A 23858-nucleotide genomic window follows, 5' to 3' on the forward strand; every position below is an offset into this window, starting at 1 on the left:
TTTGCTGGAGAAAGTATTCTTGATTGTAGATCCTGGATTTTCATCACGTCAAATATTTCCTACCAAGCCCTACTGTCCTGCAAAGTTTCCTTTGAGAAATCAGCTACCAGTCTTATGGGTGCTCCCTTGTAGGAAACTAACTGTTTTTCTCTTGCTACTTTTAAGATTCTCTCTTTGTATTTAACATTTGGGCCTCTTTGGGTTCATCTTTTTTGGGGACTCTCTGAGCTTCCTCGTGTTGCATGTCTATTTCCTCCACCAGGTTAAGGAAGTTTTCCATCATTATTTCTTCAAATAGCTCTTCAACTTCTTATTCTCCCTCTTCAGGTACCCTTATGACACGGATGTTGTTACCCTTAATTTTGTCCCATAGGCTCCTTAAATTATTATTATATTCTTGGTTACATTTTTCTTGCCATTCTGATTGGGTGTCCTTGGCTTCCCCATCCTCTATATTGGTGGTTCAATCCTTTTCTTCATCCACTCTGTTAATTCCCTCTAATATACTGTTCATCTCAGATAATGTGTTCTTCATTTCTGACTGGTCCCCTTTTATAATTTCCATTTCCATTTTTATGTTTTTTTTAAATCTCTTTATTAAAATTCTCACTGAATTCATGTACACTTCCTCTAAGTTCACTGAGCATCTTTATAACCAGTGTTTTGAACTCTGCATCTGTTATATTGCTTGACTCCATTTTTCCTTGATCTCTGTTCTGTTCTTTCATATGGTTTCTGCTTCTATGTCTTCCCATTTTGACTGCCTTTCTGTGTCTGTTTCTATGTACTAAGCAAAGCTCCTAAGTCACCTGGTCTTATTAGTGTAGCTTTGTGTAGTAGGTGTCCAGCGGCACAGTCCTAAGAGGGGTTCAGCTGCAGGCCAAGTTTAGCCCCAGGCTGTGCTCCTCCAGGGCCACCTGTTAAGATTCAGCAAGCAATCCACAGATGCTGTGCTTATAGTTGCCTCAAGAGAGCATGCCAGAAACCAAGGTGCCACCAGTGTTAGTCTTGGAATTGGCTGAGCAAGGAGCATAGGACTCACAAAGGACACAACTGGATGTAGCTAGGGTGGGGCTGCGAGTTGGGGAGGCAGAGTTTTAGGGAATTCTCTGGGCAGATCAACCTCTATTATCCAGTTGGATGATGTCTCAGCTACACTGGCACTCAGTACACACACTGGGAAGGGGGAGGGCTCAACAGAGGAACAATGGATACCACCAGCACTTCTGCCCAGAAGAAAGCCTCACCTCCGGCCCTCACTCTGACAACTCAGTGTCCCCCTGTAAGTCCCTGGTGCCCCCTAGCAGCCTTCCAGGCTCTAGTCTCAGAGGGAGGGAGTCCATCATCATGCAAGTGCCCTCGCAGACACGGCCCCTTTAAGAGACGTCTGCAACTGCCAGCTGCCGTTGCCATAGCCTCTCTCCGACTCAGCTGCTTAGGATACTTGGGCCCCTTGGAATCGGGCAGCCTCGCATCTTCACCCCCTCCTATCTTCTACCATTGCAGGTTGATGTCTTATTTATCTCCCTAGTTGTAGTGCTTCTATTCACCTAGACCCCCAGGTGACTGTGCTTGCTGTTTGTTCCGTGCTTCCATCACACCTTTGATGTTGTCTCAAGAGGGGATGAATAAAGCCTCTATCATCTACACCACTTTCCCCAGTCTCTCGTTGTGGTTTTAATTTGCATTTCTCTGATGATTAATGACATCAAGCATCTTTTCACACATGTCTCTTGGCCATCTATATGTCCTCTTTGGAAACAATGTCTATTCAGGTCCTCTGCCCATTTTTTAAGTGGATTGTTCATTTTTTTTTGGTGTTGAGTTGTATGAGTTCTTTATAAATTTTAGATATTTTCCACTTATCAGATGTATCGCTGGCAAATAACTTCTCTCATTCAGGAGGCTGTCTTTTTGTTTTTTTGGTGCTTTCCTTTGCTGTGAAAAAAAATTAGTTTGATGTAATCCCATTTGTTTACTTGTTCTTTTGTTTCCCTTGCCCAAAGGGATATATCAGAAAAAAATATTACTAAGAGCAATGTCAGAGAGTTTACTGCCTGTTTTCTTCTAGGAGTTTTATGGTTTTGTGTCTTACATTTACATCTTAATTCATTTTGAGTTTATTCTTGTATATGTTGTAAGAAGATGGTGCAGTTTCCATCTTTTTGCATGTATCTGTCCTGTTTCCCAACACCATTTATTGAATAGACTGTCTTTACGTCATTGTATACTCTTGCATGCTTTGTGATAGGTTAAATGACTACATAGGCGTGGATTTCTGGGTAGTTTATTCTATTCCATTGATCTATGTGTCCGTTTTTATGCCAGTACCTATTACTATTTTTATTACTATAGCCTTGTAGTATAGTTTGATATCAGGTAGAGTGATATCTCTAACTTTGTTCTTCTCTCTCAAGATTGCCGTGGCTATTCGGGGTCTTTTATGATTCCATATAAATTTTGCGATTATTTGTTCTAGTACTGTGAAAAATGCCACTGGTATTTTGATAGGGATTACACTGAATCTATAGATTGATATGGGTAGTATGGACATTTTAATGATGTTAATTCTTCCTATCCATGAGCATGTTATATGCTTCCATTTATTTTCATCTTCAAGATCTTTCTTCAATGACATAATTTTATGAGTATAGGTCTCTTACCTCCTTGGTTAAATTTAGATCTAGCTATTTTATTGCTTTTTATGCAATTTTCAACGGAATTGTTTTTTTTAATTTCTCTTTCTGAGAGTTCATTATTGGTGTATAAAAATGAAACCAATTTCTGAATATTAATTTTGTATCCTGCTACTTATTTATTTATCTATCAGTTCTCACAGTTGTTTTTTTTTTTTGGTAGAATATTTAGGGTCCTCTATATATAGTATCGTGTCATCTGCAAATAAAGTTTTACTTCTTCTCTTCTAATTTGGATGCCTCTTTTTTTTCTTGTCTGATTGCAGTGGCTAGGACTTCCAATACTATATTGAATAAAAGTAGTGAAAGTAGGCATCCTTGTCTTGTTCCTGATCTTAGGGAAAACACTGTTAGAAATTTCCAGTTAAGATGGAAGAGTAGGTAAATGCTATGTTTGCCTCATCTCCCAACTACATCAAAATTCCAACTAAACTACAGAACAATCATCATTGAAAATTGCCTGAAATCTAGCTAAACAGAAGTCCTACAACTAAGGAAATAGAAATGAAGCCACCTCAAGGCTGCTAGGAGGGGTAGATATACAGAAATGGCTGGTCCGACACCCACATGTGGTGGTTGAAAATTAGAAGTGATATCCTGGGTAGGAGTTCCCCCAGGAGGAACAAGCAGTCCGAGGCCTATGCTGGGCTCCCCAGTCCAGGATTCCAGTGCCCAGAAGAGAAGTCCCCACAAAATCTGGATACGAAATTCGGTGGAGATAGTGGCTGAATGGGTTGGAGGGTTGCGGGGAACCCGTGCATGTACTTACTCCCTGAAGGACTCAGTCATTCTGGGCTCGGGCACTAGGACAGCAGATCAAAGGATGCCAGGGACACATGGGGAGGAATTAAATTGTCTCGCAGCAGGACAAGGGCTGCAGGGGCAGCTTTTTCCCAGAAAGAAGTGCTGGCAGAAGCTATTGCTCTTTGTTAGGCCCTCCCCTCATCTAGCATGCAGACACAGGCAGCAGCCATATCTGAGTCTCCATCAACCTGGCTAACACTGCCCTGCCCTGGTGATTCCCTGAGAACCTGCCCAACCCAACTTGCAGGACCACCTATGCTGCTTCTAGTGTTTTTTCCCTACAGTCTGTCTTGGCTCATGCTGTGGACTTTCCTAAAATCTCACAAAGGCTCACAAAATTTAACAAGCAGCATCTGACTTCTCTGTACACCGTACTTCATGCTGAGCAGCTCTAAACCTGGCATTGGCAGCAGCCAGCCTCAATTTTTTGCTTGGCCTCTCAAGGCACCTCTAAGCCAAGCATGAGTAGCAGCTACTTGAGAATTGCTTGGTGGGTCATGCCAGGTGGCCCTGGGCAGGCAAAGGCTGCAGCTGAAGTTGGCCTGCAGTAGGACCACTCCCAGGAGACCCCGGGGCTGGCATACCTGATGACTGAGCCAAAGCACAACTCAAGATGACATCTGAGGACGTCATACCCAAAGGGTGGACTAGGCATGCACCAGAGTCCTACGAATGTGAATCCTGCTCCATAGGGTCAGCCCCTGAACAACAGCTATTCCACTGTATTCACGGGGTAGCCCTCACTACTAATCAGCTCAAGAGTAAAATACTTCCATTAATGTGCAAATAGCAACTGAGGCTCAAATACAAGAGAAAGGCACACACAATCCATACAAGGGACACACCTGGAGCAACCAGCTTAGGTCACCAGGGAGACTTGTGCCTATGTCCCACAGGAAACCTACTACAGAAGGCAACTTTACTAAGACTGGGTGACATAGCAGTCCTACCCAATATATAGAAGCAAACAAAGGGAGGCAGCCAAAATGGGGAGACTAGGAAAGATGTCACAAATGAAAGAACAGAACAAAGCTCCAGAAAAAGAATTAAAGAAAATGCAAACAAGCAATCTACCAGATGCGCAGTTCAAACACTGGTTATAAAGATGCTCAATGAGCTCAGGAGAAGAGCAGATAAACTCAGTGAGAACTTTAACAAAGAGATAAACAACATAAAAGAGAACCAGTCAGAAATGAAAAATACAACAACTGATATAAAGAAAACCTTAGGAGGTATCAATAGTAGATTAGATGAAGCAGAGGATCAAATGAGTAATTTGGATACACCTAAAAACACCCAATGAGAACAGCAAAAAAAATAAATAAATTAAAAAAAAATGAGGCTAGTCTTGGTTGTGGGTTCTTGTGTTTTATCAATTTGAACATTTTGTGCCAATCCCTTCTGGCCTGCAAAGTTTCTGTTTAGGAATCAACTAACAGTCATATGGAAACTCCCTTTTTCTTGCTGCTTTTAGGACGCTCTCTTTGTCTTTAAACTTTGCCATTTTAATTATAATGACTTGATGTAGGCCTGTTTGTTTTCCTCGTTTGAGACTCTGTACTTCCTGGGATTACATGTCTATTTCCCTTGCCAGGTTATGGAAGTTTTCTTTCATTATTTCTTGAAATAGGTTTTCAATTCTTTGTTCTCCTTCCTCTCTTTCTGCTACCCCTATGATGCGAATGTTGATACACTTGATGTTGTCCTGGAGGCCCCCCTTTTTCTTCTTTTTTGATTCTTTTTTCTTGTTGCTGTTCTGATTGAGTGTTTTCTGTTGCCTTATGTTCTAAATTGCTGATTCGACCCTCTGCTTCATCTAATCTATTGTTGATTCCTCCTAAAACAGTCTTCATTTCAGTTACTGTATTCTTCAATTCCGCCTCATTTTTTTGTTTTTTCTCCATTGTTATGTTTTGTATCTCTTTGTTAAAGTTCTCACTGAGTTCATCTACTCTTCCCTTAAGTTCACTGAGCATTCTTGTAACAGGTGTTTTGAACTATGTGTCGAGTATATTCCTTGCCTTCATCTTGTTGTGTTCCTTTTCTGGAGCTTTGTTCTGTTCTTTCATTTGGGGCATGTTTCTTTATCTTCCCATTTTGGCTGCCTCCTTGTGTTTGTTTCTATGTCCCCAGTTGTATGACTTCTGTTCAGCCAGAGCTCAAGTGACTCCCAATGATGACTATTCTGTAATTTAGTTGTAATTTTGATGTGACTGTGAGAGGAGACAAGCACAGCATTTACCTACTCCACCATATTGACTGGAACTCTGATCTACAGATTTTAATTATACATGTTATCTTATTCTCTTAACATAAACTACCGTCACTGTTTCTTCAAATAGGTTCTCGATCCCTTACTCTCTGTCTTCTCCTTCTGATACCCATATAATACAAATGTTGTTACACTTGATGTTGTCCCAGAGGTCTCTTAATCTTTCCCCATCTTTAAAAATTCTTTTCTCTTATTGCTGTTCCGATTGGTGTTTTCTGTTACCTTGTCTTCCAAATCGCTGATTTGGTCCTCTGCTTCATCTAATCTACTGTATTCTTCATTTCAATTTTTGTACTCTTTATTTCTGACTGGTTATTTTTGATGCTTTCTATGCCCTTTTTATGCTTACTATCTCTTTGATAAATTTCTTCTTGAGATCGTCTATTCTTCTCCTAAGATCAGTGAGCATCCTTATAACCAGTGTTTTAAACTCTGTATCTGGTAGCTTGCTTGCCTTCATTTCATTTAGTTATTTTTCTGGAGTTTTCTCCTTTTCTTTCATTTGAGACACGTTTCTTTGTTTCCTCATTTTGGTTGCCTCTCTGTGTTCATTTCTGTGTGTTAGGTAGGTTTGCTACATCTCTCAGTCTTACCTGGGTGGCCTTATGTAGTAGGTGCCCTGTGTGTCCCAGTGGCGCAGTCTCCCTGGTCACCTGTGCCGAGTGCTTCAGGAGTGTCCTTATGTGAGTTGTGCGTGCTCTCCTGTTGTAGTTAAACCTTGATTACTATTGGCACGTCAGTAGGTAGGTACTGGCTCTCAGGTGGACTGACCAAGAGGATTGGCCACATCCACTGGGTATGAGCTTCTGTGTGGGGGCTGACCTCACAGAATGGGATTTTCCCCAGTGGGCTAGTATGCCTACTGAGACCATCTTTTGCGTGTTCCACTTGTGGGGCTAATCAGATTGTGCTGTTGTGGTCTGACACCAGCCTCTCCAAGTGTGTTAGTTCTGGGGTGCCTTGGGAGGGGCTCCCGTGGCAGGCCAAATTCAGTCACTGCCTGCGATCACCCGGGACTATCTGGTAGAATCTACAAAGTGATCTTCGGTTGGTTGCTGCCTCTGTTGGACGTGGAGGCACATGGGAGAGGCCCCCAAGCAATCTGAAACTGGTTGCCACCAGTACTGGGCCTGGGGCAGCTTAGCAAAAGGTCCAGGGCACCCAAAGGATCAAGGCTGCCTGCCAGCTTCCCATAAGGCTCAGCAGCTGAAGGAGCATTGTGTGGTATGCAAGTTGGGTGATGCAAGGTCCCAGGAAGTCACCAGGGTGGGGTGAGTAGTGTTTCCCAGGTTAGTGCAGATTCATATTTGGTGCCAGTGCTGAGTCTGTGGCCATTTGCAAAACTCTCAGATCACACAGAGCCTTGGGCCTACAGACCCCTGCGGGCCTGCAGACCCCCGATATTTGTTTAAAAGATACTGCAGCTTGGGCCAGGGCTGGTTGCCCACCACCCAAATTGTCTCCAGTAGTGCAGGAGCTGAGGCCTGTTGATTCTGTTTATAGAGCCTCCAGCTGAGATGACTGAGTAGGGCTGGTTACCCAGCCTTGAATATGCCTCTGGCAATTCTCCAGTTGGGTGGGGTGGGGTCCCAGGGAATCACCCAGGTGGAGCAAGCACAGTTCACCAAGCCAGTGCAGATTCAGATTTGGCCCTGTGTGGAAGGTCTCAATACAAGCAAGATTGTGCTTGCCTATAGGCTACACAGAAGGAGGGCTCAACAAAGTGATAATGATCCTGTATCTGTAGTTCTTGCCCTGTAGCCACGTAATTGTTTTCTTTTCCCTGTATGTGTCTGGTGCCTCTTGATCTGCTGTTCCTCCAGTGGAGCCCAGGGTGTGTGTCTTCGAGTGAGTCTGTGTGTGGGCCCTTTCAGAAGATGTCTTTGTTTCCAGTAGCCTTCCATCTAACCCAGATGGTCAGAATCACCACTGATTTTTACAGCCAAATTTGTAGGGACTCCTCTTCCCGGTGCTGGAATCCTGGGCTGGGTAGCCCTGGTGTGGACCTGGGGCCCCTCACTCCTCCAGGATTCCTCTGCAGCCGAGATATTTCTCTCAATGCTCAACTACCACACGCAGATGCAAGGCCAGCCTGATTTGCATCTCTATTCCTCCTGCCAGTCTTGTGGTGGCCTTTTCTGTATCTCTTTAGTTATAGGACTTCTATTCAGCTAGTCTTCCGATGGTTTTCCAGGTTGATTGTTCTATTATTAAGTTGTAATTTTAATGTGGTCATGGTAGAAGGAAAGCATGACATTTACCTACTCTGCCATCTTGCCCAGAAACCCAAAATTTTAAATGTGTTTATTTTTTGACCCAGATATTCTACTTCTAAGAAATTTCTAAATTACCAAGAGATGTACAAAATATGTTGACACAGGGTATTTGTCACAGAGTCCCTTTTAATAACAAAAATATGAAAAAAAAAACTGAAATGTCACAATAGGAGGTTGGTAAGTAATTATTATACATGCACAGGATGGAATATTATGCAGCCATTTAAAATGATGTAGATGAGTGAATGACAACAGAAAAACATTCACAATATATTGCAAAATGAAAATGGACGCTAAAAAGCAATATGCATAAAAGGATATTTTCTTGCAAAATAATATATATATATACATAAAAAAGACTAGTAACACTTAGAATCAGAAAAACATTTTTAAATAAGTAATACATGCTTATTGTAAAAAGTTTGAGAAAAAACAGTATATAAAAAAATAAAAATCACTGACATCTCTCAACTCAAGGATATTCATGCATTTGATGTATTTCTTTTTATCTTCTCTTAACGTATAAACATTCGTGATATTTTAAAATTTTAGATCATACAATGTTGTACCCATATTTTCCATTTAAGATTATACAGTAAACATTTTTTCCATGGTTAATTTTTTTCTAAAAACATTATTATTGGCAATATAACATTCTATCATATGCATGTATTATTATTTATTTAACTATTCTGTACTGTTGAGCATTTAAGCTGCCTGGTTTTTTTTTACTATTTAAATTATACTTCATGAAAAAAAAACTTAAAATATTACAGATAAAGCTAAATTCCCTTTGATCATCACTCCAATCCCAATCCCCTCCTCCCTTCCTCAATAATATATGTGTGAAAATTAATTTCTAAAACATAAAGAAACAAGAAAAGCATGTTGAAGTCTGAGCAGTAATATATGAATTTGCCAGAATTAAAATAGCTAGGCCCATATTAAAAAGAAAAGAAAAAGAACAGAAAAAGTGACGCACTAAAAATCCTTCTATGGTAATTTGTATAAATCTCTTCATTTCCTTTAGCTAAAATCCGAGAGAAGCAGAATTACAGGGTCAAAGGATATGAACCCATCAAGCCCATACTACTATTGTCAAACTGCTTCCCAGACAGCTGTATAAATTTGCACATCCACCCATCTGTAACATATGAGAGTCCCTGTCCTGTTGCACCCTCAATGTGCACGAAAATTCTAAAAACAGAATATTCTTTCGACGTACTTTGATTTTTAAAATATCTGCCTTATGGAACTTTTTTCCTTTTTTTTTTTGCGAAATAGAGTGGATGCTGCGAAATCAAACAAAAGCATTGTGTCACAAGTCTTAAAAGGATGGGGATGGCTATTCATTAGAGAATGATATGGGTACCAACATGCCACTTTAATAATCCTTTGCATGTGCTTTATATGAGGGCATCTGGGGTATAGAGTTCATGGTCCATCCTCCCCATGAAGTGCTATGATGCAAGGGAATCACCCATCTTCTTATCTCTGTCCCCCCAGTACAGTAAGTCCTCACTTAGCGTCATCAATAGGTTCTATGACTTTAAGTGAAAGGACATAGAATGAAAGCAATTTTACCATTGGCTAATTAATATAAACAAGAGTTAAGTTCCTACAGCATCACACCCATGGTATAACGAAACTATGTTGAAGAAAATGATATAATTCAAGGACCTGCTGTACAGAGCTGAATGCTGTGTGTGAGTTGATAAAAACTTGCTAGCATAAAAATAGACATATGTATGAACTCAAAAACACACTCTTCTATCAAGAGAAACATGCTAAATGCAGAGGTCACAACATGACAGCTCAAGCCTGCACCCCAGGCTTGGTGATCTGGCAAAACAGAGCTAACTTTGCTAACAATCTGCTGTGAGATGCAAGAGACAAGTCAAGGTACTCCAGCTGTATCAACATGCCTTGCTTCTGCTTTCTTCCCACCAATTCCATCTTCACCGTATACCTAAGTAGTTCAAGCTCAAATGTACACAAATCTATGTCACTAAGAAGCTAGAGGGAAACACAGCTAAAATTTAAAAAAATACAAAAACTTGGAAGTTTTCAAAGCACCCTAAAGGAGTATCACATCTATAGGTTGTACACCTTAAACTTACGCAATGTTATATGTTAATTATATTTCAACAAAGCTGGAGGGGAAAAAAATCAAGTGGAAATGGGAGAAAATATTTCATTGACAACAGTATGCATATAAACATTAGGAATAAACACAATATTGGAAGTACAGAAACTAGATAAAGAAAACTATAAATATTTTATTGATGAGCATAAAATTCAATCTGAAAATTTAGAAAGACATACTATTTTCTTGGATAGGCAGATGATTTTATAAAAATGTAAATTCTCTCAAAATTAACAAGTAAATGTAATGTAATACCTATTAGAACCCCAATAAATTTGTTTTTAATTAAATAAAATATTAAAATAAGGAAAAAACATACCCTAAAATAATTAAAGGCTAACCACAAACTGATGTTCCCTTGGCAGAGCTCTTAGTCATATAAGTCATCGATCCCTTTCTTTTACTCTATCTGGCTTGGATGCTGACTCAAGCCACTTAGGTACCAGACTCAAGGATAATTTAGGCAGGCACTGCTGTTGGATCTGATGAGCTCCCAGTCGCTGCTAGTATTGGCATCATAACCTTCTTTCCCAGTTGGAGCTCCCAGAATATCCACTCCTCTAGCCCTAGGGTGTTCTGTTTCAGTTCTCAAAGCCACTATGGCTTCAGGGTAGTACTCTATCTCTGTCCCAAAGAGTCCTACTCTGAGCTGCAGACTGCTCTGTAATGAGTCTGTAACTGCTTTCTTACCATTCCTGGAATTTTTAATGGCTCCTGGCACTATAGCTGTCCCCTCTCTCACTTTGTGTGTTTCCCTAAAGTAGGAATTCTTGGTCAGAAGCCCATGAATGTGCTTCAAAAGATCTATGAACCCCTGAAACTACATCCAAAATTGTATGTATGTGCAGGTATATAAGAATATTTTTATGAAGATGTTTATAGCTTTCTTCAAAATATCAAATGAGTTGATAACTCCCAAAGAGCAAAAACTTTGGGGAAAGTATATGACTTTCAAATCTTGCTACACCTGCCTTACCAAATTCCCAGGATGGTCATGATCTCAGATTCAGGATCTCAGAGGGAAAAGCCTAAAAGCAATTGTTAATCTGTAACTACAATTATGATTCCATTCCTTTACTGACTAAAGACACCCACTGCTCAGCATCTTGCCAACTGGTTAGAAAGCTCACCTATCTCCATTTCTATGAAAGCTGCTTCATCTGGTAGGGCCCGAGGGATCACTCCAGGGTCACTGAAGCTGGTCCTCAACAACGTAGCCATGGAGAAAAGGAAGAGCATGGCAGCAAACACAGGAATGGCAGGAGACAGCTGGACAGCCAGGTAGCGGCATCTGAAGAATGCAGGCAATTTAACATTTAGTTACACTTACCCTACATTGACCTCGAATCATTATCAGCATGTCAATCTGATCTCCATGACAAAATCAGAAGTACCTTGATGGCAAGGACCATGCTTTTTTCTTCTCTTGAATCACCCAAAACTCCTAACATATGGTTCTGTACATAGTAGGAGCGCAACAAATACTTAATTGATTGATGCAACCTATAACATACAGAAAGCTCAGTCTCTCTTGTAAGTCTGCTGAAACTACATTTCCTCTGTGCCTCAGGAAAGGCTCACACCTGTTAAGGTCAGGGAAGCAACTAAGTCTGGATTTGCAAGCACCACAGGATGTTCGCATTCTGGGAATGTCTATAGCTTTTCATACACACTCATCTGGCATTAGGCCTGAGCTCCAGGAGGAGGAAAATAAGATGAGGACCAGTCATGAAACAGGGCCTCAGTGTCAGACAGAGAATATGTCCAGCATGCTTCAAGTTCAATAAAAAGCTTCAGGACTACCGACTGACTCTGCAACACCCATTCCTCTTCTCTCCTCAATTAGCTTAGCTGCTAGGTAACTAGTGACCACACAGAAATAAGAAAATTGTATCTTCTGAACACCGCTTTCCAACACCATGTTTGCTCCCCTCTTTCCTCATAATTCACCTGGAAGGCCATCCCTCTTCTTCTCTGGATATCTGGGATTTAGAGAGGTCTTGCCTCCTCCGAAAGGCCTATCCTAAGCTATACTAATTTCTCCCTTCCCTGCTCCTGTCATCTTCACTGCCAGAGCCTTGTATTGTTTCCTAGCTGTTTTTCCTTATGTGACTTCATCTCCCCCAAATGGACTTCATAAGAGCAAGAACCTGGTCTTGTTGGAGCAGGAATTCTTGGGTTTGAATTCTGGCTCTACCAGCTCCTAGTTGGGTGACTTAGTCAACTTCACTCTCCTTATCTGTGATGTAAGGATAATTATAGTACTTCATGGGGTCGTTGTCTGGATCGAATGCATGAATGTAAATTAAACATTTAAAACTGCACTTGACACACAGTAAATGCTAAGTAAATGTCGGTTATTAACATTATCATCATGATTCTATATCTCCCAGAGCCTAATAAAGTATGAGAATAAAGAAGTTATCAACAAATACTTGTTGAGTCAAACTGAATTTCAAACCAAATAAATGGGAATATGTGATGAGAGTTGTCACTGACCTATTTTTATTCTCCTCCTCCTGAGGCACATTTTCTTCATCAACACAGAAATCTTCTCTTGGAGGCAGACTATAAGTGGATGAGCAAGGGCCAGAGGGAGAGCGGAGAAAGTAAGCTAAGGAAAAAAGCTTACCTCAATGGCATGGGGATCAAGCCAGTTGCATCCACTCAGAGCAAACATTTAACCCCAAGTTGTACATTCTGTACATTCGTTGCAGTTTTGGAACAATCTCCATGAGATCTTCCCCTGCATCCCCTCCAAACATGCAACTCCATGGAGGGTGCAAACATACTGTAATATTAGGCTGAGCCCTTTGTCATGAAGGTGAACATATGTAGTGAACTTGCGAAATGATTTTTGTGACTTTTTGCTTGTTTGTTTATGTATTTTTAACAAAATCCTTGGTCTTATTTTGCTTTTGTATGATTTGCTTCCTTCTCCTAAACACCAAGAATAGGTGGAAATATTTGGAGAACTGAAGGATCTGGCTGAGTTCAGGATAATTAAGGTCCTTCTGTATCACTAGCTTGTGGATTATCCTATTTTCTATTGTCCCCCTTCACTAGTACAGATAAATAATCAAGAAGTGAATTCAGAAACAAAAATCACCTTCACTTATCAAGGACCCAAAGGCCACAGGAGAAACACACAGCTCCATTTCATCAACAAACTGAGTGAAATTACCACACTAACAGAAAACAGCCACGTTCCTAGTCACTGTCCATCTCTAAGATCCCCCTTGAAAACAAAGAAGTAATGTCTCCAAGACTCAAACTGCCCTGGTATACAGTCTTCAATCAAAACTGTCAGAAAAATCAGAGCCACCTGATTGGACACCAAAAGGAGTTTAAATTATTTTATTACGGGGAAAAGATACAGACAGTAGACCACACACTACACATACACACACACATGCACACATTTGCACACACACACACACACACACACAAATTAATGTTGCCCCCATATAGAGAAGTACCCACACACGCTTAACTAAGTTCCATTCCAACACCTGCTTGCCAATTGGACAAAAGACAACTTAGATTTGAATTATCCTATGCCATCACAGATAAAGGTCTCTATAAACTCCACATAGATGACCTTCTGCACCTGCTAAAACAATCCACTCTATATATCAACAAGTATACAACAGGCTCATTGTATTGTTCTCCAGAGATGAGGCTACTGGCAGCCAGTTGTCGCTAGTAAGTGGGTGTGGCTGGGAAGACAGATGTGGGACCAACAGGGACTTTCTACTCCAAGTAAGAGGAAACTTAGAGAGACAGCAGCTAAAACTGTTGTGACCTACAACCCATCATGCCTGTCTTTAACAATTATGATCAAAAATAGCCCCCTAGGTTAGTCCCATCATTGCAGTAAGCTAGACATCGTCTCTGACAGGAATAAGCTTTGTGAAGACTTAGTGGCAATTCCCAATATCAACCTCAAAAGTCAGGAGTATCCTCAAACATCACTAATTTGTCTTAACAAAAGACTAGATCTGTCATCCATGAATATAAGCTGTTTTTTGAAACTCCCTACTACTTTCCATTGATATCGCTTCTTAGAATAATGATATCCATACACTTCAGGAAACAGAACTCTCTTTTGTCTTAAATTTACCAAGCAGCCTTCCCCTTTCCAGGGAATTAGAAGTTGCTTTTCTCCCTTGTGAATTTTATAAATGCAACCACATTCCCAAGTCTTCATTTTCACAACCTGAAAAAGGATCATCACTTTAAGTCCTCTCTCACAACTTCTTGACTGGCCTCAGGCTTCCATAGCTGGGCTAGATGACTGGATTCCCACATGTCCCATTGGCCACATGGTGGTACTGACCAGCAGTAACCAGCAGTGCCAGGCTGGGCTGGTGTGTCATGTCCCATCCCCAATCCCTAGCACACTAGTTCATTGGAGGGACAAAGATAATGCCACAGACTTCGATCACATGAAAAAACTCAAAAGAGATTCATGAGTGGAGCTGGTAAGAAACAAGATTCCATGGCTGGGCTCTACCTCACAGACTAGCGGTGTGCACTGGTTATCTACAATACTCTGCTTCTAAGTCTCCCTAATAGTTTTCTTGCTATGTTTTTGTTGTTTTTGTTGCTCTTTGACCAGTACAATCAATCACCCAGCAAGTACTGTGGGTCTAACAAATGAAGAACAAGAGAAACAGGAGTTAATTTTATTGGGAAAAACATAACTAATATATGAAACAGCAAGGAATAAGATAAGACCAATAATCAAATGTTAAGATAGTGATTCAGACTCTAAGGACTATAAGTGGTCAGAGAAGAGCTCTCTTGGGAAGCTGGTGGCTGCTTGAAACTGCTCCCATAGCAGCTATTAAGGAGGGCTTTAAGGAAGAGCTGTGCTTGGAAGAGCAGGAGGCACCCAAGGACTAGGGCCCTTGGTCCCACATAATATAAATAAACCTTTGCTTTAAGTCCTCACTGATATGGTCGACTATCTGTCTTCTTACATACTATGTACCTCTAGAGCACAGTAAATATGTAGAACCACCCACAAGACTGGTTCAAGGTTCTCCTGATGACACGCAGAGTCTGCTGAAAGGGAAAAAGTTTCCTTGGACACTAAAAACATAATTTAAAACCAGCCTCCAGATTACTGCCATGTGAAGGTCAGATGAAAATGCATAACCCTGTTTGGGAAAATTAACCAAACAGGATCATTTTCAATCCTGAGGCCATGAGCCATCCTCTCACTGAGGTCCAAAGTCTCTATCCAGGCAAACCAGCTAAGTAGTTGCCAAATTTCACTAATAATAACAAATTTCATATTTCAATTATAACAAATATAACAAATTTCAAATATAACAAATAACAAATTTCAATTTTAATATCTTCCTGCTCAAGAACTTAGAACAATTTCCTGCTGCCTATTATAGTAAACCCCAAGTGCCACAGGCTAGTATTTTAAGACCCTCCATTAACTAGCCATATCTAATCATCATAATAAGGTTCTTGTCTTCTCATTGCTCAGTTCCAGAAGCATTCCCCTAATTATCCTGAATCCACTAGCTTCTCGCTGCTGCAAGAGGCATAAGGTGCCTCTTTTGTTCTTAAACACAATATTCTCTGAGGAGAAATATTTAGGAGGTCTCTTCTCTCCCTCAGTAAGCATCTCAACTGATGTCAGCATGCTGGGGTACATCCTTGTTCTTTGTGCTCACTTTCCTCAAAATAGAAGATCACTATACTCAATTAAGACTCATTCTGAAAAGACGAAAGATGCATTCATTGGAGACTGACAGTGTCACACTCATTACTACAAAAAGGTAGTAGAAGCTGAACTATACAGATAAATTCTGAATGACAGAACCATAAAGAACTGTTAAAGGAAAGCACACTGTTCAGGAGACATAATAACTCTTCTCCAAGAATATGCTTTATCAGGAAGTTGAACTTAGCTAAGTACTATAACAGATTGATATCAAAGAGACAACTATGCCTTTCTAAAACTGTCATTTGGACAAGTCACAGATAGAATCTTGGGCAAGATGAAGCACAAGACTGAACCCCACAGAGCAATTCTCCAGAGAATGCTCTCTTGGTGAGAGATCATAATAAAATCACTTTTTCCTCTTCCCAATCTCACCTAAGGAACTTCAGAAATCTGGACCTTATCACTATAAGCACAGATATTCTGCCACATCAGAGTTTGGCTTTGGTCTGCATAGCTCTATTTCTTCTCAAACCTGGTAACTTTGTGTTGTCAGATTGCCTTTTCTCTTCTATCTGTTTTCAGGGACATGGTGCTCCTTTCATCAGGATCACCCACAGAGTAACAAGGTAGGGAGCATGCATTGCTTAAGTTTTCTCTGAGCTGTCCTCATCCCAGCAGCAGGGACTTGGAGTGGCCACAGAGGTGATGATCTCTCATAACTCACAAAGCTTACTTTCTAGGTTCATCCTTAAAGATGGGCTTCCCTGTTCCTGCAAGGCTACCAGAATACCATGGCAGGATGCTGTCAGTTTTCCAAAGATGTCTTTATTTTCTGCAAGCATGAGCTGAGGAGGCCCAAATAACCTAGATGCCACTAGGTAACAAACACTAGCTAGCAAGAACACAGAATATGCTGGTCTAGCATTTGGCACTATGTACAGCTTTAGTAATCTAAATATCTTCAGGATTCCATATTCATAAGTTAACAACGAGATGAAAGGTAATGTCATATAGAGGCACTGGCTGGGCAACCGATCTTGATAAACTAACTTTACTTCTGTAGGCCTGGTTTCCTCATCTGCAAAAGGATAGGGATAGTCTCTAAGGCCCTTTCCACTCTAGTATTCTATGATTCTATGAATCAAGACTTACATTTTAAGTGCATCCAATATATATTAATTTTGCAACATTTTTTGACCACCTATTCTATATAAGGCCTGGTGGAGGGTACTGTAGGGGCCACACAGACGTAGGAGATAGTCACTGACATTAAACAAGTTCAAAGTGTAATAACCATAGAATTCAGAAATAGAAGTGTCATACGATTATGTGTTAAATGCATGATATGTACAATTAGTCCCATGAATGCATAAATTACTAAAAAGGTTTCATGTACAAAGACTCAAAAAGGGACTTAAAATAGAGGTAGAATGTAGATAGGCTAGAAGTGGGACAATTACTAAGCAGTGATACAAAGCTTCTTTTAGTTCATTCAGTTCAATAACTCTGAACATCACAAGTACACGAGGGTCAGTCCAACAGGATTTGATAGCGCCTTGACACGATTTCCTCCGCATATAGCACAATGAGACATAAGCACCAATCATAGCAGCAAACAGCTTCAACTTCGGGGGTCAAGAGACACACAGTCATTCTTGCCACAACAGAAGTCTGGGAATCTTGACCCTACCAAAGGTCTGATCACAAAGTTAAAAGAGGCAGCTAGGGAGCCATCTCCAGAAAACAGTGCACTTGGTCCTTTCTTTGGGAAGAAAGGACTGAGAAGTGTTCATGTGCTCAAAGCTGAAACTGGCAGACACACTCACATTGCTTAAATACCTCACCCTTTCCTAATATAAGAATATATTAGGAAATTCTTTTTTTTTAAGCACTGTACAATTTGAACTCTGCTTTTAAATTCAAATATATTTATCATAGATACAATTATATTTAAATACATAAGTATATTTAAATACAGCTACCTAACAGTAATTTTCTATCCTCTCGTTTTCTCTTTGTGTATTTGACTCTACCAGATGGACACAAGAGTTATATAGAATTTCAGACTCTCTGAGTTGCAAAAGGCTTAATGATAACCTAGACCACTTTCCCATCCAGAGCAGGAATCCACTCTGTGACAGCAGCCCTGAAAGATGGACACCTGGCTTCTTTAGAAACACTTCCAACAATACAGAGTTAACTAACTCCTAGATGGACAACCTTTTTTCACTCTATGTATTTAATTTATTGTCTGTCCACTGAAAATTACAGGTCCCTCCTTTAAGAAGTCTAAATGTATAAAGGCAAAATCCAAAAATAAAAAGATATCTATTGACACTAACACTGCATGTTTTTCATCAAGGGGTACCCGTGCCTGACTAGATTTCCCAAACCATCTGGCTGACCCATGGCTGTGCTACAGGCAACTATAAATCAACTTGTTACTAAGCAGGACCGCCATTACTAAAATGCAGGTTTAGGTTTAGATGTACCTCAAGATCTGGACTGTCTTCCCCAAGAAAAAAATGCAGCAGCCAAAGGAGGTGACACCTATGCTGCTGGACAATCTGAGGATGAAAATAGATAGCCCTTTTGCGGTTCAGACACCGTCACCTGCCTGAAGGCAGGGGGCTAGATCAACTGACTTCCTGAGGTCTCCTTAAATTCTAGTACTAACAAAGGAGCCTATGTTCTGCCCCCCCAGACCCTCTCCCCCACTGTGTGGTTGGTAGTAAATTACAGACTCCAAAGAAAAAGGTCAACCAGAAAGCAACTTCATTCTTCAGAGGCATGCTGGTTTCCTTTGTACAATCTGTCATTGGCTAGGCACTAGGCAGCCAGTATCTACAGTGTCTATGTCTGTAGTTACTCACACACACACACACACACACACACACACACATACCCTTACCTGCCCACACTCAGCCAAAATACTTGGCACCCTACCATTTCTCGCAAAAGGGATTCATCACCAGGGCCCTCTCCCCTTTAGTCAAAGTTATACTTCTCAATTCCATTCTTCAGCTAATACATTTATATCCTTCTCCCCTTCCCTTTCTCCTTCCTAGCCCTACCCTCAAAAATATTTATTGCACAGACAGTTGTAACTCAAGACAGTTTACAAACAACCTCACCCATCATATCTTAGGGCAAAGCATATGAAATAACTTGGCGGGGGTGGGGGGGAGTCATGGTGGTAGAAAACACAACCTGCCTCTGTCAAACAGTAACTTGGCCAGTTATAAGCTTCATCCCACAGGCAGTTTTCCTCAGAGGCCTCTTCGGGGACTAAGTGGAATAGATCCAAATCAGACTTTGTCTGGCTCTCAGATATGAAAAGGGCCAAATGCCAATAGCTCCAAATTTCAAGTTCCCTTGGCCAGTCAAACCAGAGGTTTCCTGGGCCCAGAATTACCAGTTTCCTCAGGGCCTGGAAACAAATCTCATTTCTATTTTGAATGGTTCCAATCACAAAAAGTTAACCCCAAAGTGGAGGGAGTGGGGAGCAAAAAGAGCTAGTAATTCGGCAGGGGATGGAGTAAAAAGAAAAGGAGGATGATAGACAGAAGAGTTCAGCTCTGCACTTCCAAAAAGAAGCAAGGCAAGAATAAAGTAAAGAAAACTTGGAGAGAAGGGTCAAGAGAGAAGGAAAATTTTTTTAAGTGTTGTGCATATGCCTGCCTGACTGCACATACTCACTTGTATCACGTACAAGTACACATACACACACTTGCAGAGCCATAAAACAGACTGGAAAGCAACTAAGAAACCATGATCAAACTGCCTAACTTCACCAAATACTTCACAAAGTTGGCGGCAGCAGCAGCAGCAGCAAAAGTGCCTTTAACAGAGAGCTCCTCTGACCTTAATTTCCTAGCCCTGTTATAAACTGGGTCCCCCTCCACTCCCTGCTGTTACTCAGGCCAGTTGCAACCATCAAGAAGACTGGCAAAACAGCCCAAAAAATCACTCCTGATGCACTGGAAGAGCTTGAAGTTCACAGAGAAAGACAAAAATGAGCCCCAAGAGACCAAAGCTCATTTTAACTGCCCACAAAGGCTAGCCAAGGAGCCCGCTCCTCCCCGCCATGGTCATGCTACAACATGGGAGCTCTAGTTCCAGGGCATCCACATACATGAACTGCAGCAGGCTTAGGTCAAGTGTGGCTCAAAGTCTACACACACTTCTTGTCTCCTTAAGGCCTTCCTCATAATAATCCCAAACCAATTAGCATTTTCTCATCTCTAGAGTATACAGCATTCTCAGCACACCCAGCAGTCATGTCACAGTACCCTAGAATCCAGCTGGCCACCTCCCTAGAATGGTGGCCTACACAGATTTCAAATAGTGGCTCTAGTAGTGGCTATTACATCACAGAAAAAAAATAACTCCAAGGCTGGTATCGAGCATATGCAAAATAGTTGTTTATGTTGAGTGATTCTGAATGAAAGAAAGAGCAACTCACTTAATAATTTAATAAGCACATATGTGCCATACATATAGCTAGTTTGTAGCACAGCTGAGGCTGGAACCAATCTGCAAGTCCCTAATTCAACTGGCTTTTCAATTTAACAGCTGGCTGAGAGCTGTCCTAAAGAAACAGGACTCAGAATAACAGACTAGGTAAGTTTGGTGGGATGGAGATATGATCATGAGGGATGCCCCTGGGCTCAAGAGGAGTGTGGAAGAGGCAGTCTGTCACTAAGCACCTAAGGAGTTCACTGAAAAGCGAAGTTGAGTAATAAAAACAAATTCCTTTATTTCCCAAGTGTGCCAGGGGTAGCCCCAAATCAGTGCTATAAAATTGGTATCAGGTCTTGGTCTTTTTAGGCAGCACATACTTTAAGCATAAAACAATGAATTCAGTTGGCATGGTTTATAGACACTGCTCAAGAGGACAGTGACAACCAACCAAGGGCCATTCATAAACTTCCCAGAAAGAAGGTTCTTCCCCTAGACCCAGAGTGACCATTATCAGGCAACACTACTCAATGAAAACTCACTCGAAGGCGAAGAAGAGTGTACATGTCCCCAGGATGAGGAAGAGGGTCAAGTAGAAGATGCCCTTTTGCCGGGCCATCATGACACGGCCATCGCAGCAGAAGGTATTCCTGCCCGGGAGTTTCTCCCATTTCCGTGTCACCTTCTTTCTCACCACCATCACAGACATGATTGGAATTCCTGGTCCAAATGGGCTTTGTGATTACGAGCGGGAAGAAACAGAAGCTGAGCTCAGCTTTGAAATCACGTTGCCTGCTATTGCTGAGGCTGGGTCAAACATCATCAAAAGTCCAATTTCTAATCCTAAGAAAAAGCACCAAAAACAAACAAACAAACAAACAAAAACAAACAAAAAAACGAGGCAAGAATATGAAATGCAGTTCAGAAGGCAGAAGATAAGTACTGCCTGAAAGGTTGAGGGTGGGGAAGTGGGAAAAGTTTATTTCCAACCTGTGTTTGTCCTCTAAAAAGTTAAAGGTTCTCAAAAAAAGAAGGGGGCTAGTATATTTTCTTAAATAAACCCCAGTGCTTCCAATATAATACTAATGATTTGTTCATCATAGAACTTTGGAGCTAGAAAGGTTTTTATAAGTGATATCTCCAATTACTTTGTTTTGGAAATGAGTCAAGTGAAGACCAAAAAGAGGAAATAACTTATCCAGGGTCACACAGCCACAAAGCTAAGCCAAGAAGACACATCTGCAGACTTTCGGTCCAGGGCACTTTCCACTATCCTGCATTGTTCTATAATCATCATTAAGAGGACTAAAAATAATAGTAGAGTTTCTGTCCCTAAGGAGCCATTTCCTCCCCCTCCTCTGCTTTTCATCTTCTTTCTTCAATAAACCACTCAAATATGAATCACACCAGGGAACAAGTCACCCTCTGGCAGGCTAGGAGGTTCTGGACACTCTGGAGAGTACCCAGGTTCTATTTACTCAGAAAAAGATTTCCCCTATTCAAACTTTCAGTAACTTCCTGAGTCCAGGAAATGAATCAGTCTTGCTGGTCTGGTCCAACATTTATGGGAATCCTAATGAAACCGCATCACAAACCTGTAGGTGGAAGGCTGACTTAAGCAGAACAGAGTTGGAGGGTGGGGGCAAGGGAGGGGAGAATGGTAGCAGTTAAAAACAGTCATACAGGTGCTTTCTGGGACATTTTATAACTACCATCTCTGCTTAACATCCTGAATCCCCAGGCCCAGCCTTTCTCAGCCTCTGCCACCCTTCTAGTCCTTTCAGGTGTGGTGCTGTGGCCTCTATTTAGTAACACCACATACCCCACGCTGGCAAAACTGAGGTGGAAGCTTGCAGCTGGACTGACTGATGAGAAACAACCAATTGGAAATCATTACCTGGCTGGAGAGGGCAAGGGTTCAAATAGAGACCAGGCAGATGAGCCAGGCAATGAAAAGGTAGAGGGCTTGGGAAAGGGGAGGGGACACCAAGGTGCAAAGAACACTTCCTTTGTGTAAAACTAACCTGGAAAACAATCTTCTGATAACCAGGCCTAGCAGACGAAGAGACCAGGAAGGGGAGCCAGGCCTGGGAGAACAAAGATCAAAATCTGTCCAGAACCAGCGACCGGCCCACCCCTTGGGGGCCGAGGCCTGAATCCGGGGCAGGCTGCGGGCGCGGCCTTGGGAGGCCCGCCCTGCCTTCGCCCGCCACTCAGCAGACCACCGCCCCAGGCAGGTTAGAACGCGCGCCACCTCCACGCTGGTACACACTCACGCACGCCCCGCCACGTGTAGTCACCCCTGGCCAGGGGCTCGGCAGCTGGCGAGTTGAGCAGAGGAGTGTCAAAGTCCGTGCGCCTGGGAGCAGCGGAGGGGTTGGCAGCCCACCATGCGGCCGAGCCCAGAGGACCCCCACCCCCGCTCCTTGTTACCTGAACCCTGGAGCCTGAACTCGGCTGGGCACTGAGGGCAGGAAGTGGACTGTCCCAGGGGACTGCGTCAGCCGCCCCAAGTGGCAGCCACTTCTCCCCAGCCCGAAGGTTGCCTCCTCCTGAAAAGGGGCCCCTATGGCTGGGGCCCTAAAACAGCTGTGGCAACCGCCCACCGCTGGCAGAATGGAACGCTCCTCACGTCACCTGGTCGTTCCAGCACTTGCTCGCCCTTCATTGGCTAATCAGCCTCGGTGTCTCCGCCCCTACCAACCCCTGCCCCGAACTACCATTTGCTACTCTAAACGCCACTCAGTGGTGCCGCTGCTCAACTCCCCCACCTATCTCTCGTCTTCATGCCCACCTGCCAAGCCACTACCAGCTTCCCTTTGGGGTCCCAGCGCCAGTACGTGAGGTGTCGTCTTCTATTAATATAGTTACACGGAGATGGAGGTGAAGGGTAGTGCCAATGGGACGTGGGGGGGATGGGGAACCAGGCTCCGCCCCCACCCACCTCCGCACACACACATGGTGAGACGCTGAAGAAGCACTGGCTCACATATCTGGATGGTCACTCTAAACTAGGTCCGCCCTGGGCCTCTCCTGTCTTGCACGAAAACAACTGCGACTAGGGATTTTACTCTTTAGGGATATAAAAACAAGTCCTCTGCTTCCCAAGTCCTATTCACTAGTTAAAAATCCCATCTCTGTCCCAGTCACCTGGCCTGAATCTAGGAACAAAATAAACTAATATAAAAAGGAACTTGAAAGGGATAACTGTACCCAAGAACACAATAATTTTGCAGTACCGAGAACAGATCATTGACATTGAGGAAGTTAAAGAAACTCTACTGACAGGACATAAATTCTTCCAGGTAAGTAACGAAGTGAAGATTGTCAAAAAGGTTGAAAATTCCTATTAGCTTTGGAGAGCTTATGATAATGGGGCCGAGGGGCGGGGGTGGAGGCAGGGAGTGCGGAGCGATGATCCAAGGCAGAATCCCCACCCACCAACCACACTGATACTTTCCTTTAGTCAACTCCTTCCCCCCACCCTGCCCTCGCAGTTACTTCCACAATGAGC

At 42.1% G+C, this 23858-nt stretch overlaps 1 protein-coding gene across 6 annotated transcripts in view; it reads right to left on the bottom strand.

Moving 5' to 3' along the window:
- Positions 1–22998, bottom strand: part of ZDHHC9 (zDHHC palmitoyltransferase 9) — a 42389-nt gene extending 19391 nt beyond the window's left edge. The window contains exons 1-6 of one of the 6 annotated variants that reach the window (XM_039864953.1): positions 22778–22998; positions 22621–22665; positions 22369–22431; positions 20887–21187; positions 12694–12762; positions 11325–11485 (exon numbers count right to left, since the gene is read on the bottom strand). In XM_039864953.1, coding sequence (XP_039720887.1) covers positions 11325–11485; positions 12694–12762; positions 20887–21053 — 397 coding nt within the window. In that variant the 5' untranslated portion in view covers positions 21054–21187; positions 22369–22431; positions 22621–22665; positions 22778–22998. Of the gene's footprint in view, positions 1–11324; positions 11486–12693; positions 12763–20886; positions 21188–22368; positions 22704–22777 lie in introns of all 6 variants that reach the window. The other 5 variants (XM_039864952.1, XM_039864950.1, XM_039864951.1 and 2 more) reach the window with 5 other exon arrangements.
- Between the last annotated feature and the right edge of the window lie 860 nt (positions 22999–23858).

The sequence above is a fragment of the Pteropus medius genome, unplaced genomic scaffold, assembly GCF_902729225.1.
Source record: "Pteropus medius unplaced genomic scaffold, Ma_sr-lr_union100, whole genome shotgun sequence".
NCBI classification, from domain to species: Eukaryota; Metazoa; Chordata; class Mammalia; order Chiroptera; family Pteropodidae; genus Pteropus; species Pteropus medius.